We start from the raw sequence: 16,163 nt of genomic DNA on the forward strand, positions 1-16,163 counted from the left end.
CATGCAAATACCTTCTTTGAGTAGCTTTCCTAGGTTGTTTTATTCGGGCGCCACACAGTTGTCCCCATGGGGCAGGGCGGAGCGGGTCAGAATACGTTTGCCCATCCCTTCCAGTCCTCTCTCCCTTCTCTCAAGGACGTTCCGTTTTTTTTCAATCTCCGTTATGAAAGTCCTTATGTAAATTATTTACTGTCGTGCAAATTTACATACATTTCCAAACTAATTGCGCAGACGTTTCTCAATATTCCTATTCTCGGGCTGTGAGAAGGCGGAGCTGTCCATGTAAATAATACCGACGATCTGGATGCCACTCGGCGACCCGGCTACTCGGCGTTCCGCAGCGTTGTCGGCTCCAAGGGGGTGGGCCTGTCTATGTAAATAGATTTATTTGCATGCCCCTCCCACTCGCTTGGCATAACATGCGCAGAAACTCCCCCACCGGATCCAGCCCTTCCTGTGTTCCTCCTCTCGCGCAAAAGGGGCGGAGCGGAGAGTGCACAGCAGCCTTGCGTCGGCGACCGATCCATTTCCCCTTTTCTCCAGGGAGAGGGTGTTCTGAACTTCCCCGCCCCGCCCCGCCCCTCCCCGCCCCGCGCGGCTCGCGCCTGCGCAACACCGTCTCCTCCGCCGGGACGCGGTCACGTGCCCACCGGGCGAGGCGGGGGCGGAGCGTCGCGGGTGGTGGGGGCGGGGTATGGCGCGCTGTGCGGCGCAGGGCGGCTGGCACAAACGGCGGCGCCGGGGCCGGAGGAAAAACCTCGGTGAGGAGACCGTGGGGAGGGAAGGGAGCGGGGCGGAGACGGCGCTTGAGCCCGGGTGCCGGCGCGAGCCGGGCGGGGTGTGGGGGCGCGCGCCCAGTGCTCTGCGGCGGAGCGTGACGACCCTGGGGAGGGGAGGGTGGGGGTGGGGCGTGGGGGAGGGAACGCGCGCCCGGCACGTTAAGCGCCGGCCGTTGGGGGCGTTGGGGTGGGAGCGGGGGGAGCGTGCGGAGGGGGAGGGGAGGGGAGGGGAGGGGTGGGGACCCGGGGTCCCAGCGGTCCTTAGGCCTTGCCTTCGTCTGCCGCTGCGCCCCGAGGGGCCCCAGGGCCCGCACCGAAGGGACTCGGGAGGGGGGCGCTTTTTTCCCTTGTCCTGTCCGCGAGTGCGTGAACCCTTCTCCGCCCTTCCTTCTGTCGCTGTGGACCCTGCTCCCACGGCTCCCTTCCGTCAGTCTGTCCCAGGACCTCCCTTCCGTCTGGGTGTGTGTCGGTCCCTAACGGGCTTCCTCCTGTTGGGCTCGGGTCGACCCCTCCACCCGGTTCTGCTCGGTTGTCTCGGCCCCCCCCACCCCCCAGCTCTTCTCTGGTGTGTTTTTCTGTCTCGGGACTCCCCCCGCGTTTTCACTGTCTGTAGATCCCCACATTCCCGCTGTCTTCCAGGCAGATTCCACCCCCACCCCCACCCCCACCCCCGGTCTGTTTGTTTCTAACTTTCGTACTTCTCACTCCGCCATCCTTTTCTACTTCACGTCCCCTCCTTTCTTTCTGTCTGTGGGTTTGTGTGTGTCTGAGGATGTCTCTCTCCCACAGCCCCCACTGCAGTCCTCTGTGGGTCATCTATTTAGTCTGTCTCCTCCTGCTGTCCCCTTATTGCCGCTTGTCTCTTAGTGATTCCACCCAAGCCGCAGAGTCTTTTTCCCCACGTGGCCTCAGGTTTTGGGGTCTTTGTAGCTAAGTCTGTCTTCCTCCCTACTATCCCTAGCACTCCTTCCCCCTTCCAGCTCGCTTGCCTGTAGCTCTTCTCACATTCCTCTCTCTCTCTCTCTCTCTCTCTCTCTCCAGCCACCGTGACAGGTCCCTTCCCAGGCCCCTAGGGACAGCAGAGGACTTGGGGACCAGCGAGCACCCCTAGGGCACGAGAAAAGCCTCTGTCACCTGCCCTGCCTCATCCTGCCCCACGCCAGGCCCAGCCGCCCGGGCTCCCGGCTGCATCAAGTGGAGGAGGAGGAGGTGGAGGAGGGTGGCACCATGGGCCTGGGCCGTGCCCTCCATGCCCGGGGGATGAAGACACTGCTGCCATGGACAGCCCGTGCCAGCCGCAGCCCCTGAGTCAGGCTCTCCCTCAGTTGCCGGGTTCGGTGTCAGAGCCCTTGGAGCCTAGCCGGGCCAGGATGGGGGTGGAGAGTTACCTGCCCTGTCCCTTGCTGTCCTCCTACCACCGTCCAGGAGCGCCTGGTGAGGCCTCGGCGGGGCGTGGGACTCCCAGAGCCACAGCTACTTCCACCACAGCCAGCCCCCTGCGGGAGGGCTTCGGTGGGCAGGGTGGCGGCGAGCTGCGGCCGCTGCAGAGTGAGGGTGCTGCGGCACTGGTTACCAAGGGGTGCCAGCGACTGGCAGCCCAGGGCGCCCGGCCTGAGGCCCCCAAACGGAAATGGGCAGAGGGTGGTGGGGACGCCCCTGCACACAGCAAGCGACCCTGGGCCAGGCAGGAGAACCAGGAGGCGGAGGGGGAGGGGGAGGGCTGCAGCAGTGGCAGTGGTGAGGCCAGCGCCGGGCTGAGGGAGGAGGTGCTGCCCGCTGCGCCTGAGCGCCTGGCCCTGGACTATATTGTGCCCTGCATGCGGTACTACGGCATCTGCGTCAAGGACAGCTTCCTGGGGGCTGCACTGGGTGGCCGAGTGCTGGCAGAGGTGGAGGCCCTGAAGCGGGGCGGGCGGCTGCGCGATGGGCAGCTAGTGAGCCAGCGGGCTATCCCGCCACGCAGCATCCGTGGGGACCAGATTGCCTGGGTGGAAGGCCATGAGCCAGGCTGCCGAAGCATCGGTGCCCTCATGGGCCACGTGGATGCTGTAATCCGCCACTGTGCTGGGAGGCTGGGCAGCTACGTCATCAATGGGCGCACTAAGGTGAGGCTGCAGGGACCTTGTGTGTGGGTGGTGGGGGTGTGGGTGGTGGTGGGGTTGGGGGCTGCCCAGCACTTGTCCGGTGCCTAGTGCTGTGAGCACCAGTGGGTTTGGAGACAGGCTTCTGGGGTCACGAAAGGGTTTAGGCAGCTCTGGTGCAGGGACTGTTGGAACTCACTTTGAGCTCTCATTCCCTGTGGGCCTTAGTTTGTGTACCTGTAAACTGTGGGTTTGGCCCGTAGTCATCTTGGTTCTTGACCTTGCCAGGGATCCTCTTGAAGAACCTGAGGGAAGGTGCCGACATTCATAGCCCCACATCTGTGCGTGAGCCATGGTGGGTTTTGCAGCCCCCTGCTGTCTGTCCATGGGTCCTAGACCAAGAATGGCCAGTGTAGACAGACACAGGATTCTGCCTCAGTCCATTTGCACTTGTCTGTCTGTCCCTGTGTTTATTCTTCTCTGTTCCCTTATTTTTTCATCTACCCATGCGTGTATTCCATCCTCTCCATTATGTCTGGTCTGTCCATTCTTCCAGGTAGGAGAACCAGAAAGGGGAGGGGGAGGGTGGCAGTGGTGAGGCACATGCCAGGCTGAGGGGGGAGGCGCTGCCCAGTGTGCCTGGTGCTGGGCTGCATGGTGCACCGTATGCCATGCTGTGGCATTTGCATCACGGACGGCTTCCTGGAGTGGCCATGTGCTGGCCCAGGTGGAGGTCGTGTCCCCATCTTTCCCACCCCTCCCCCTCCTAGTCCCTGTTCTCCATCCTCTCTGTGCTGTGTGTCCGTCACTTCATCCCTGTCTTGTTCTGGTCTGTTTCCTTGATCCTCTGCTCTTGCGTCTCTTCTTTGTCCCTTTCTCTTGTTTTAGAGTAGTAGTTATTAATCTTTTTTTTGGAACCTGGGCCTTTTTGAGAATGTGCCAAAACTCACAGAGCCTGTGTTTTAAGGAAAATGCTTATTTGATTAGAGTTTATGGGCAGTCATCAGGGTCTTCTGGGGTCAGGAGCCCTGCACAAGACAATAGTCCGTAGGGCCTTTTGGCCCGCTGACACGTACATTCTCTTCATGGAGGGGTGTGAGGGCCCTGGCTTTGAGTCCAGGGTTTGGTGGTGTTTAGATGGGCGCTGTAGGGAGTGCCCACTGCACAGCACCAGCGATGCCTGGCTGATGGCACAGACTGTTTTGCCCTGCAGGCATGCGGCTGTGCTCCTGATGTCCCCTCCCTCCCTCAGATCCCATCTTGGGTTCTGCCTCTGTGCAGCTTCCGTTTCAGACTGGAGCTGGCTCAGGGACTAGAGCTCCCCGGGCCAAAGCCATTCTGGCCTCCCCACCCCAGCTGGAACTTGTCCTCCTTTCCCTCTTCCTCCTGTTACTTGGTAGCTGGAGAGCCAGAGGCGGCCCCTCCTAGGGGCAGGCGAGATCGGTGGCAGTCTGCATAGCCACGGGGTGCTCAACACCTTCTCCCCAGCGTCACCCATCCTCACAGGAGGGAGGCTGTAAGGAGACCACGAGGGCTGAGTGGCCAAGGGCAGGATACTTCTCGAGCCTCCATTTGCTCATCCACAGGATAGGAAAACCCGTTGACTTCCCAGCTAGTCTGTGGCCATTTTAGGAGGGGAGAGGAGAGGGCACAGATCTCTTTTCCTTTGGTGCCTTGGATGTGGTTGGGAACAGGGCCCTGAAGGGGGTAGTGGAGGTGGGGATTGAGACTTTTTTAGCCCTGGGAGGTAAGAACAAGTCTGGCTGGACTGAGAAGGGAGGGGAGGAGCCAACCCAGTCACTGGAGTTCCTCTCAGACCCTCCCCTGTCCCAGTGAGACAGCAACTTCAGGCTTCCTCACCTTCAAAGGGCAGCATCTGGGCTCCCTCCCCAGGCTCTGGAGTAAGACTTTGTGGGATGCTGAGGTGTGGGGTGTCTACGGTGGTGGTGGGGGCTCAGATCCCCAGTGTGGCTGAGGCTAGTAACAGTCTGCCCCTCAGTGGTTCCTGGGTGCCTGCTGCTCCTGTGTTCTCTTGCTTTCCACTTCTCCCTAGTTCCTCTGCTCAGCTGACCTGCAGGTGGGTGGGAATGGACTCCCACTGGCATCAAGGACTACCATAGGTGACCCCGGGAGGCCCCTTTAAGAGCAGTTTGGAGGTGGGGCCTGCTGGTGTTGGCTCAGACCTGGGATTCTGACTTGGGGGTGTGTGCACTTGTGCACGTGCTTGGCACAGTGATCCTAGCTGCCCCTTCCCGGAGATGGAAGTGTGAGGGGCAGGTTTCCATATTACTCTGCTTGTTGTCCCTTTGCCTTGTGGGGGCAGGAAGTAGATGCTTCTCTGGGGCCAGAGGATGCCTACCCCCACCCCCACTCCCAGGTGAGTATAAGTGGGGGGAAGGGTGGGACCTTAAAGGGCCGGTTTCTGTGTCTAGCCCTCACACACACAGGAGTCCAGTTCTGTGACAGACTACAGAGGGTGTCCCTGCCTGCATGGGAGTGAGGGACCCTGTGGGAGACCCTGTGAAGGTGTGCAGGCAGGATGGAAGGGAGGCCTTGAGACCCAGAGGGGTGCGTTCAGTCAGCAGGTACCTCCTTGGTATTAGGGAGACAGGCTTGGCCCTAGGGGCCAGTACTAGGTAAACAAGTACCTGTACTGATTTCATATTGAGGGATGGAATGGGAAATCTGCCCAGATGCCTTCAAGGTGCTCCTGGTCCTGAGACCTGAATAACAAGAGGGACCAGTGGGAGAGTGTTCCAGGCAGGTGCAGAAGCCTTGGGGGATGAGCTTGGGCTGGTCAGAAAAGAGTCAGAAGCACTGCCAGGCTGGAGACAGTTTGTGAGGCTGTGGTCAGGAATTTGTATTCTCTTGGGATGCAGTGAGGACCTTGAAGGGATTTGAGCAGTGGTGAGCTGGAGTAAAGGGTCTCTGGCTGCTGTGTGGGGATGGGTTGTGGGGGAAGAGATTGCATCACAGGACCCCTTTCCCCACCCCATTCTCAAGCAAAACCAGCACAATCTCTGCTTGGATTCTAATTGGGGAGGGCTTGCCTGTTCCCAGTCAGTGACTCACTGATTCCAGGCCACCCCTCCATCCTGGCCACGGCAGTGTTCTTTCCTCCCAGTGAAGTGGTTGCTCAGAGCGCTGATCCCTCTTCAGGGAGTGAACAGTGCACAGGAGGTTCTTCGGAACCCAGGCGACATGGGGGCCAGGATCTCGCCCTCATGCTGCCAGAGAGAAGCGTGCTGTCCTGTGGGTGGCCATGCCGGCCGCAGCCTTCCTGGCCTCTTGGCCTGGGCAGGTGCTGTGGTGGATCAGGTGCACACAGTTAATGCGGAGCAGTTTGCCCTCTGCGCTGGTGTGAGGCCTGGGGAATAGTACGTTGGGAGGAGGCAGAGGGATTGAGTCACGCTGGCTGCCATGGAGTGCCTGGCCAGCCTCCTGTTTTTGGCAGCAGACGCTGATCTTTTCGATTGGGAATGTTTACCTCAGGGCTGTCGTGGCTGGCTGTGGCCTACAGGTGTAGCTGAGCGTTGTGGAGGGTAGTGGCTGGCCCGGCATCGGTGTGGATTGACGGGTTCCCAGACGGGGCGCTTCATGCCCATGCTCCCCTGTTCGCCTTGTCCAGCCCTCCCAGTGGCTATGAGCAGAGGGTAGGACAGGGATCTTGTTTAAAAATTTCAGCCTGTGCCTTGACTCTCCATCATGTGTTAGGCACGGTGTTGGGTCCCGTTCAGCAACCTGTGGAGTTGTTGTTAGCGCCATTTGATGGATGAGGAACCTGAGACAGGGAAGTTCAGTCACCTGCCCAACATCACAGCTCATGTGGCAGCACTGAGTCTTGAACCCAGGAGTTAGGTCTGCAGGAACGCCCGGGCCCTTTCCCTCACACCACATCCATCATTTTGTTGGGTACCTGATGAGAAACAGGCCCAGAGTGGCTAGGCCCAGGACTCAGCATGGCCAGGGCTGGCTAGGGCAGTGGCAGCTATCAAGGAGAGATGGTGAGAACCTGTGGCTAGACCTGTACACATAGAAGCCAAGGCCAGGAACGAGGTCTAACTCTTAGATCTGTGGGGGTCAGGAGCCTCCAAAGGTATGTTTTCAGAGGGGTTCATACTACTGTTGTTAACAGAAGGCATTTATTAGCCCTATTTTACAGATGAGGCAGTTGAAGCCTGTTCAGGTGATGAGACTGTCCAAGGCTACTTGGCAGGTTATCCTTGGAGCAGGGATTAGATCTCAGGTTCTAGTCACATTCTAGGTTTTGGTACCTGTTCAGACGTGTAGGAGACAGATTATTTATTTAGCGGGTGTTCTTTGTAGTTAAGGACAGTGGTTCTCAACGTTGCTGCACATTAGAATTACCTGGGGAACCTTTAAAAATTCCAGGTTCCACCTGAGACCAGTTCAGTACATCAGAACCTCTGAGGTAGGCCTGGGCATCAATGTCCGAGGTCATTCCAGCTCTGCAGCTCGAGGAGAGGACTCCTGGTGTGAGGCCACATCCCTGCATACCAGAAAACATTTAAATTTTGTTTTATCCTACTGAAATGTCTGAGATGGGGTCAGATTATCTTTAAAAAAGCAAACCCTCAGTTACTCGTTGAGCTGCATCACAGTGCCAGACTCTGGGCACGTGTGTGTGGGGAGTGGGCTGTTGAGGCCCAGGAGCTGAGGTTTCTTGTGAATGGGGGCTTGGCTGAAAAAGGGGAAAGTCTGGGTGCTGGAACCCTTGGAGCCCAGGACCCCTGAGGAGAGATGAGGGGCTGAGAGGGGTTAGAGAGAGGAGGTAATGGCTGCTTCCTCACAAGTCCCTGCCTACTAGCCTCAGTAAATCCTCTCCATCCGTCTCTGCCAGGCCATGGTGGCGTGTTACCCAGGTAACGGGCTGGGGTACGTGAGACACGTTGACAATCCCCACGGTGACGGGCGCTGCATCACCTGCATCTATTACCTGAATCAGAACTGGGATGTCAAGGTAGGGTATTGGGGGTGGGGCGGTGTGCATCCACTGCATTTTCCACTCCCAGCTCAGCTTCTAGCATTGTCCCCTTCCTCTTCTCAGCCCACTGGGGGGCGGTGTAATCTGCGCGATGGCTCTTCCTGGGAAATGGCACCTTCTCCTCTCCAGCTGACTGGTGGCAGTTCCTCCTCTCTGGGTGCTGTCTGCCTAGCCCCCAGCCTAAAGAGCACAGCCCCCAGCCTAAAGAGCGCTTCCCCCGCCCCATTTCCTGTCTTCTTTAGTAGCTTCCTGCCCATCTCCATGGTGATGCAGACTCTGGGCTGTCATTCATTTTAAGAGCCTGAGTGGTGGGAGGGAGTGATGTGTGCAGTTACTGTGCCCCCTGGTGGGCTCCTGGGGGCCGGCAGTGCTAGACGGGAGCTCTAGTCAGGACTAGCCAGCCTTCTGCCTCATCCTCTGGCCTGCCTTCAGGTGCATGGCGGCCTGCTGCAGATATTCCCTGAGGGCCGGCCCGTGGTAGCCAACATTGAGCCACTCTTTGACCGGCTGCTCATTTTCTGGTCTGATCGGCGGAACCCCCATGAGGTGAAACCAGCCTATGCCACCAGGTATGATCCATACTTCTGGGAATGTGCCCAGATGCTGCCCCTGTGCCAACAAAGTCTTGTCAAACCCCTGGAGTGACTAGGAAGTGATGGAGTGCCAAGAGGGGGTGGCTCAGAAGGGCAGATATAGTGGCTGGAATTGAAAAGTGATTTCTTACTGCCCTCTGGGGCTGCTCTGGTCCCCAGGTACGCCATCACTGTCTGGTATTTTGATGCCAAGGAGCGAGCAGCAGCCAAAGACAAGTATCAGCTAGGTACCTGCTTCCCAAATGGTGTCCCCCTCCCTCAAGTCCTTCCCATTCCATGTACCTTCCTAGGTCTCAAGCCACCTCATCAGTCTCTCACTGAATCCTACCACTCATTTTTCCCCATCTTTGCTTACCTTCCCTAGACAGTTCACTCTTTTGGTATATCCCCAGCATGAGCCCCGTCTCCTCTGGTCCTCTTCCCATCTTCCCAGGTTTCCTTGGCCTCATGGTCCCTTCCCTGATGACTGAGTCTCCTGTCTCCCTTCACCCCCAGCATCAGGACAGAAAGGTGTCCAAGTACCCGTATCACAGCCGACTACACCCACCTAGTGGCCAGCCCCAGAGCTGCATGGACAGACAGCTTGCCCTGACTTTGAGAGAGCCCTGGGCCCCGGTGCTGCCAGTCTCGGTGTCTGCTCCTTCCCCGCCACCGCCGCTGCTTCTGACTTTGCCTCTGTCCTGCCTGGTGTGGAGGGCTCCGTCCATCGCTGAGGACCAAGGAGGAGGAGAGACCTCTGCTGCCCTGGGTTGGGGGCTGGGGTTGTGATCTGGGCAGGGGCCATGTTGGGGGCTGCCAGTACTGGAGCTAGGGGCCTGTATCCTGCCCTGTCCTGTCATGCCCCTCTCAGGTTTGGAGAGCTGGAAGGAGGCATTGCCACCTCCCACCAGGATGCAGGATTTGGGGTTGGGGTGAGTCATGGCCTCTTGCTGGCAAAGGTTTGTGGGGGAGTATCCCCAAGTCCCCCACTCCTCCAGCCTGGAATGTGAAGTGACTCCCCAACCCCTTTGGCCATGGCACCTTTTGGACTAGGCTGCCACTGCTTGGGCAGGATGAGAGGTGCTGGGAGGAGCATGGGTGTGCAAGTCCTGTCAGCCAAGAAATAAAAGTTTACCTCAGCTGCACATACCTGATTCTCTTGCTCCCTCTTGGTATGAAGATCCCTCCATTTGCAATTCAGGGCCTTTATTGACCAAAGAGGGTAAGGAGGTCTGAGAGCCAGTGAGCAGAGCGTGGCTGAGCCTGACTTCAGCGGGCCACCAGGCAGAGCTGGAAGGCTGGGGGCACGTTGCCCAGACCAGTGCACTGCGGGGTGAGGTCAATGTTGGCGGGGCTCCCCACAGGGAGCAGGCAGAAGAGCTGTAGAATGGAGGTGAGGAAGAGAAAGGTCTCGGCTCAGGCCAGGCCTGCCCCCAGGCACATCTGCTTTCCTGGGGACACGGGTGTGGAGTGAGAAACCCCTGTGCCCCACGGCATGTCCAGTCTGGTCCCCTCCCTGCACAGCCCACACCTGGGGCAAAGGGCATGAAGGCATTGTTGCTCTGGAACTCGCCCTTGTCGTTCAGGAAGTTGGCGTTGAGGCAGTCTGGGTCCTTGAATTGGGTGGGGACCCAGTGTGTAGACACAAGCATAGGAGTCACAAAGGTGCCCTGGAGGGATGTGCAAGGGTTACTTGAAAAACAGGCAAGCGACTCTTCCAAACATCCATGCAAGACCCCATTTAGCAGCCAGGAGCTAGGAAGGCCTTTCTTGCTCCCCGAGTCAGTGCTGCGAATGCTCAGGCTTGCTGGTCTCCATTAATAGGCTCTCCCTGCTTTCCCCACCCCGTGCGCACGCAGAAACCCCAGGCTCGGTGGGCACCTTGGGCAGGAAGTGGCCATGCAGGTGGGTGTCTCGGGTGAGGGCACGCGGCAGCCCCAGCGGCAGCACGCTGATGAAGCGCTGGATCTCGTGCAACACGGCGTTGGCGTAGGGCAGGCGCGCTGGGTCCTCCAGGTTTGGGGTGCGCTTTCGACCTACCATGGCATCCAGCTCGGCCTGCACTTTGGCTGGGGCCGGCAGAGTTGTGAACTATGCATACCTCAGTCTCCCGCCAACCCCAGGCCCTAGCCCCCTCATCCCTAGCTGTCCTGCTCGCAGACCTGCCACCTCTGGGTATTTGAGCAGAATGAGAAGTCCATAGCGCAGCGTGGTGCTTGTGGTTTTGGTACCGCCAAAGAAAAGGTTATGCGTGGTCATCACCAACGTCTCCGCCTGGAAATGGCTCTCTGGTCCTTCTGTTCCTGTGGGTAGAGGAGATAGGTGCTGCTGCGTGCCAGGTGTCTGCTGGTGGGCAGCAGGGATAGAGTTTAGGGCAACAGGGCTCTGTACCTTATCCATTTGATCCAGGAAACAATCGATGAAATCGCGGGGTTCCCCAGGCTGCCGGGTCTGCCGGTGCAGCTGGATTTGATGAGAAATGAAAACCCGAAGCTCCCGAAGTTTTGGAAGATTCGGTGGTGCGGGCCTGGGAGCCAGTTCAGGAGGGAGGGGTAAATGTACATCTGGGGGGACAGGAAATCAATAGGACTTTGAACAAGACCGTTAGTTTCCCTATGGGGAGACTGGACCAGAACTTTGATGTAAGTTCTAAAACTCTTCCATTCCAAGATTCTAAGATTGCTCCATTCTAATGATCCAGTGTAGGTAGGTCCATGTACTCAGCATTTGGTATAGATTAGGCACACGAGGGAGGGATTGGGGTCGACCCTCTCACCTCACCCCATCTGGAACTCATGATGCGGAAGTTGTCATTGAAGAGGTCCGGGAGCCTCAGGAACTGCGGATCCTCGTAGCCATAGCGGTTCCCAAAGACCACGGAACAGATAACATTAGATACAGCGTTATCTAGTAGCCTCCGCGGGTCTAACGGGGCTCCTGGGAGTGGGAACATGACAAGGTCATACGCTGTGGCTCGGCCGCCACCCAGCTCTTGGGTTTACTGGCTTTATTCCACCTAAACGCCTTCTCTCCGTCCTTTCTGGTCCAATGGCCAGCCACATCCACAACAAGTCCCTCTCCTTTTCCGACCAGGCTATACCAAAGGTGGCTTGAAATTTGTCAAGCAGACAAGCCGCCTCTTCCAGGACACGCTCTTCGATGGTCCGCGAACCCAATCCGAACTCAAGTGCTCCAAGTGCAAAATTGCGCAGCGTCCGCCAGCGCTGCCCCTTAGAAAACAAGATGCCTGGGAAGTGGGACAGAGAAGGGGGCCGGCCGGTGGGTTGGCCACGCCCATCCCGGAAGCTACCCGTGGTGGAGCCGACTTCTTCGCAACTTTTTGCTCTGCTGCTTTTCCAGATCTTTTGGCTGCCACCCCAGTCTTCTCGGTCCAATCCACACATTGGCCCCACCTCTGCTGATCCCGATCCCTGACCAGTGCTTGCTCTTTGGCTTTGACTCTTAGGCTCTTCTCTTCTACTGGCTGCACAAGGAACCAGCCTCCCCACCCCCATTCGACCCCTACACTGTAGCTCCTCCCCAACCTCTCCACCTTGACTCTTATTAGGCCCCACGCCATTTCCCTGGTCCCGCTCTTTATCGCAAACTGGATGTTCCAGGCCCGCACTTCCGCCGCCCTGGCCTCACCATTTCCGCATGTGAAGCGTTCGAGGACTGCCATGGCCCCGCAGCCTGAGAAGGCATGCGCTTGCAGCATAATGCGTCCCGCTGCGCTGCGTAGCCGCACAGCACCACTGCAGGGCGCCGGCCCAGCCACACCGTGAACACAGGACCCCAGCGGCCAGAGAGCTACACGGAGCCGGTGCTCAGCGGGCTCCGGTCTGGGCTCCTGACCCCTCCGCCACTGAGACCCCAGAGCCCGGCCCCCAACTCCCTTCTCCTTCAGACCCAGGAGTCCAGCCCCATCACCTTCCCTCAAAATCTAGAAGTCCAGGTCCCCAGCCCCCTGCACCCTCAGAACTAGGCTTCTGGGCCCTCAGTACCTCCCCAGCCTGAGCCAGGACAGACCTCTCTGCTCCCCTTCCCTTGGGACCAGACTGCCCGCCCCAGGCTCGTCCTCCCTCGGGACCGGGAGTTGGGGGTTGGGGGGGTTGGCAGCGCGACTCCAGCTTGAACCAGGAGCTCAGGGCCCTTGCCCCCTTTCCCTCCAGATCTAACTTCCCATCCCCAGTCTCCTTTCCTGGAAGGCAGGACGCCAGGCCCCTTAATCTCTCTCAGGACTCGCGGGGTCCGAGCCACTCAGCTCTGTCTTCATTCAGAGAACCAGGAATTCCAGCCCCCAGCTCCACCTCCAGGAATCCAGAATTCTGTTTCCCCCACCCTCTGTCGGGGCTGCCTCCATGAGTGTGTGGTCCAGGCCCTCTGGACTGTAGCTGCAGCAGGTTACCCAGAAGAGGGAGCAGTGCGGGCCCAGGGGGTAGGGCCCCCTGCGTTTGAGTGCCCCGTGCACCCCAAGCCCGCCTGGCTAGCGCCAGTAGCAGGACCAGCAACAGCAGCGCTGCGATGCCAGCAATCATCATGCCCTTGATCCTCAATGCCTGCACCTCTTGGCTTCTATTTGATTCCCTTGGGGTCTTGGGTGGAGCAGGGGTGGAGCCTGAGAGTGGGAGGGGTGGGCGCCTTTGGGATGCTCATCCTGTAATTCCCTAACCCAAAGTCTGCACCCCGCCCCCAGCCCTATCATTGCTGGGCTTGGCTCCTCCTGGTCTTTTGTGCGTGTGTGCCTGCCCCAGCCTGTCCTACTTGGCAGCCTTAATGCACTAGCATTTTCATGTCAGCCCACGTGGTCAACAGGTGCACCCTCCGGAACCCCTAGCACCTTTCGGTCCATCTTACTTAGCCTGTAGGTGTGCATTCCTGAATCTCTGGGACACCTCTGGGCCCATGACCACTGAGTGCTGTACCTTGTACTTCTGATTCCTAAATACATCGTGACTCCTAAATACACTTATTAAAACACCCCTGGTGATGTGTCCATTAGCCTGGCACTACTGTGCCTGTGCCTGTGACTCCTAGGGACTCACACCTGAGCCCTTGTCACTTCCACACCCATTGCTCTTGGAGCTCTGTATGCTGTACCTGTCTCCCAGATGCTCACTCGAGCCCCCTAGCCTCCGGGTGTCCAACAGCTTGGCACTTTCCAGCGTATCTTATGACTCCTGGGTGCCTCCCCACAGTTGACCCCCTTGTATTTCCATACTTATGCCCTGCCCTGAACTCCTGCCATCTCTATTCCCAATGCTCTGGCTCCCAGATGCCCCAAATGTCCTATGCCTATGCTGCTAAACCCCTGGTCTCCAGTTCCCCAGACCCCTCAGTAGGAACCCCCACCTGATGCCAAGCTACAATGGGAGACAAACTTGGGCCTCACTCCAGCTGGCTCTGGGGGTGTGGGCTGGAGGGGCAGACCCAGGCTTGGATGGGCCAGGGGTAGGGGATGTGGCTGAGTCTGTACTTGGAACAGACTGTTCAGAAATGCAGCCCACCCTCCCGCCCACCCTGCCTTGCCGGATCCAGCCTTCCGCCAGGTGCCTGGCATAGGGCCCAGACCTGGGGAGATGGGGGGGGGGGGGGCGCTGTGCAGAGTCTGGGACTAGGCTTGTCTCTGGGAGTGTCTCTCTTCACTCAGTCTCTGTGTTTCCCTGTGCAACTCTCTCTTCCCATTTCTTTCTCTCTCTGTTTAACTCGCAGTAGTGCTTGCCTCTGTTCATGTTTCTTTTCTCTCTTGGGTGCTCTCTCTTTTCAATGTCTGTCTTTTTCTCTCCCTGTACTTCTCCCAGTTTTTTACCGGTAATCTTCCTCTGTCTTTGCTTTCCCGTCTCCCTGCCTGTTTGTGTAGCACATCTCCTTACCTGTCAGCCTTTCTGTCTCCAGGGACCTGGTGGCTGGCAGGAACTCAGAGGCACCAGACTCCACAAGCGTGACCTCCCCCCCGCCCCCACCCTCCTAACTCCCACCCCAGACTCTCCGATGGATCGTCTTTCTCAGGCTCTTGAAAAGATCCTGAGAAATTTTGTCTTGTTTACTTCTGTATCCCCAGCATCTAAAATAGTGCTCAGCACACAATGGGTGCTCAATAAATGCTTGTTGAATGAATGCATGACTTTCTCCATCCTTATTTCTGTCTCTGTTTCTCTGTCTCTCTCTAATTCTGACTCTGTTTCTCTCAGTCTGTGTCTTTGGCTGAATCCTTGTGACTCTCTCCCTTCCTGCCTGTCTCTGTTTCATCTCTTGAGGCTTCTCTCTAGTTCTTTTTTGTCCTCTCAGATCTCTGTCTCTCTTCAGCTCTGTGCCTCTTAATTTCCATCTCGGCTTTAGCATCTCCTTGTCTTCTTTCTCTTTGGGCATCTCTGTCTCTCCCCTTTTCTCAGTTCCTCTTTCTCCTCCTCTGTCTCTCTGCCTCCCAGTCTTTGGTTTTCAGGATCTCTCTCTATGTATCTCTCTCTCTTTCTTGATCTCTGTCTCTTTTTCTTCGCCATGTGTTTCTCTTTGCCATCTCTCCATCTTTCTTTCTCCGGACCTCTGAATCTCTCCTTTCCCCCCTCCACCTCTGCCTCCCTGCCTGGGCTCCGGAGCAGACTCTGGCTTGGCCTCTGGTGGGAACAGCGTAGGGGATTAGGGAGCCGCTGCCCCAGGTGGGGGACGCCTATAAGCCTACCTCCAACTGGCCCCATACTCAGCAGAGCATGTTCCAGCTTCTGGATGACCTCAGGGAGGCTCCCCTCAGGGTAGCGTCTCCCAGGTCACCTCCGCCCATGGCTGGGAGGCCAGCCTCATTCTGTCTGCCTCCAGCTCAATGAAGCTTGAGATGCCTGCTCCTTGAGAAAAACTACTGTCAGCAGGATGTCAGCTTGTCAAGTCCAGGCCCAGGTTGGAAGGCCCCATGCCTGCCACTGCTATCGCCACCCCAAAAGGGAGGAATTGCAAGACAAAGAAACAGTCCAATGAGAGGGATGAGGAATGGGGGAGAGATTCAGTCTTCCAGTGCCTCACTTCCCCATTCTTTGCCCTTCGTCTCTGTCTTTCTCTGGCCATTTTTGTTTCTTCCTTTGTCTTTATCTTCTATTTTCTCTATCTCCCCAGGTCTCAGTCTCTGTATCTCTCCGCTTTCCTCTGTGTCTCTGACTCATAAGTTTTCAAAGAGCAGTGTGGGAGCCAGATGATCTGCGTTCGGAACCCAGCTCTGCCCGTTTCTGGCTGTGTGATCTTGGGCAAGTCACTTCACCTCTCTGAGCAACCTCAGTTTGCTCATCTGTAAAAGTGTATAATAAAATTGCTTTGCCTCATAGGGAGACTTAAATGAGGCATTTGGACCAGTGTGTGAATAGGAAACACTAGGTAAGTGTTAGTAATTGTGATTTTTCAGTCTCTGAGTCTGTTTATTTCTCCGGATCTCTCACTTTCTCCCTGCTTACATCTCCATCTTGGTACAGCGCCCAGCATCTCTTGCAGACCTGTTCCATATCTCTCTGGGCTGCTGTCTTTTTCTTGGCCTTGGCTTCTCTACCTGTCTTCACTCAGGCCCTCACAGCCTTTACCTTGCAGCTTGTCTCCAGAAAACCATTTCTCCCAATTTTTAACCGCCCTAAGGGTAAGGGCTGAACTCATCACAGCCAGGTGTCTCCCTTCTCTTCAGCCAGACCTTCCTTCTCCCCATCCTAGAGGACCGTCCACCTCCCTTTAATTCAGCCAAGGCATGTTTGAA

The 16,163-nt window shown here is 57.5% G+C and overlaps 1 protein-coding gene and 1 pseudogene across 3 annotated transcripts; one reads left to right on the forward strand and one right to left on the reverse strand.

Annotated features, from left to right (window-relative positions):
- The first annotated feature begins 1,029 nt into the window (after positions 1–1,029).
- EGLN2 (egl-9 family hypoxia inducible factor 2) lies at positions 1,030–9,582 on the forward strand. 3 transcript variants are annotated; one of them, XM_057712220.1, is made up of 7 exons: positions 1,030–1,238; positions 1,821–2,884; positions 5,184–5,237; positions 7,722–7,841; positions 8,298–8,434; positions 8,618–8,685; positions 8,954–9,207. In XM_057712220.1, the coding sequence occupies exons 2-7, from the start codon at positions 2,057–2,059 to the stop codon at positions 9,007–9,009; spliced, it is 1,263 nt and encodes a 420-aa protein (XP_057568203.1). In that variant the 5' UTR covers positions 1,030–1,238; positions 1,821–2,056; the 3' UTR covers positions 9,010–9,207. The 3 variants fall into 3 exon arrangements, with proteins under 3 accessions (XP_057568203.1, XP_057568204.1, XP_057568205.1); XM_057712221.1 differs by lacking the exon at positions 8,618–8,685; XM_057712222.1 differs by lacking the exon at positions 5,184–5,237 and having other exon boundaries at positions 1,033–1,238; positions 8,954–9,582.
- A 124-nt stretch (positions 9,583–9,706) lies between these two features.
- LOC130838102 (cytochrome P450 2F2-like) lies at positions 9,707–12,975 on the reverse strand (annotated as a pseudogene).
- Positions 12,976–16,163: the final 3,188 nt, after the last annotated feature.

The sequence above is a fragment of the Hippopotamus amphibius genome, chromosome 16 (assembly GCF_030028045.1).
Source record: "Hippopotamus amphibius kiboko isolate mHipAmp2 chromosome 16, mHipAmp2.hap2, whole genome shotgun sequence".
In the NCBI taxonomy this organism is placed as follows: Eukaryota; Metazoa; Chordata; class Mammalia; order Artiodactyla; family Hippopotamidae; genus Hippopotamus; species Hippopotamus amphibius.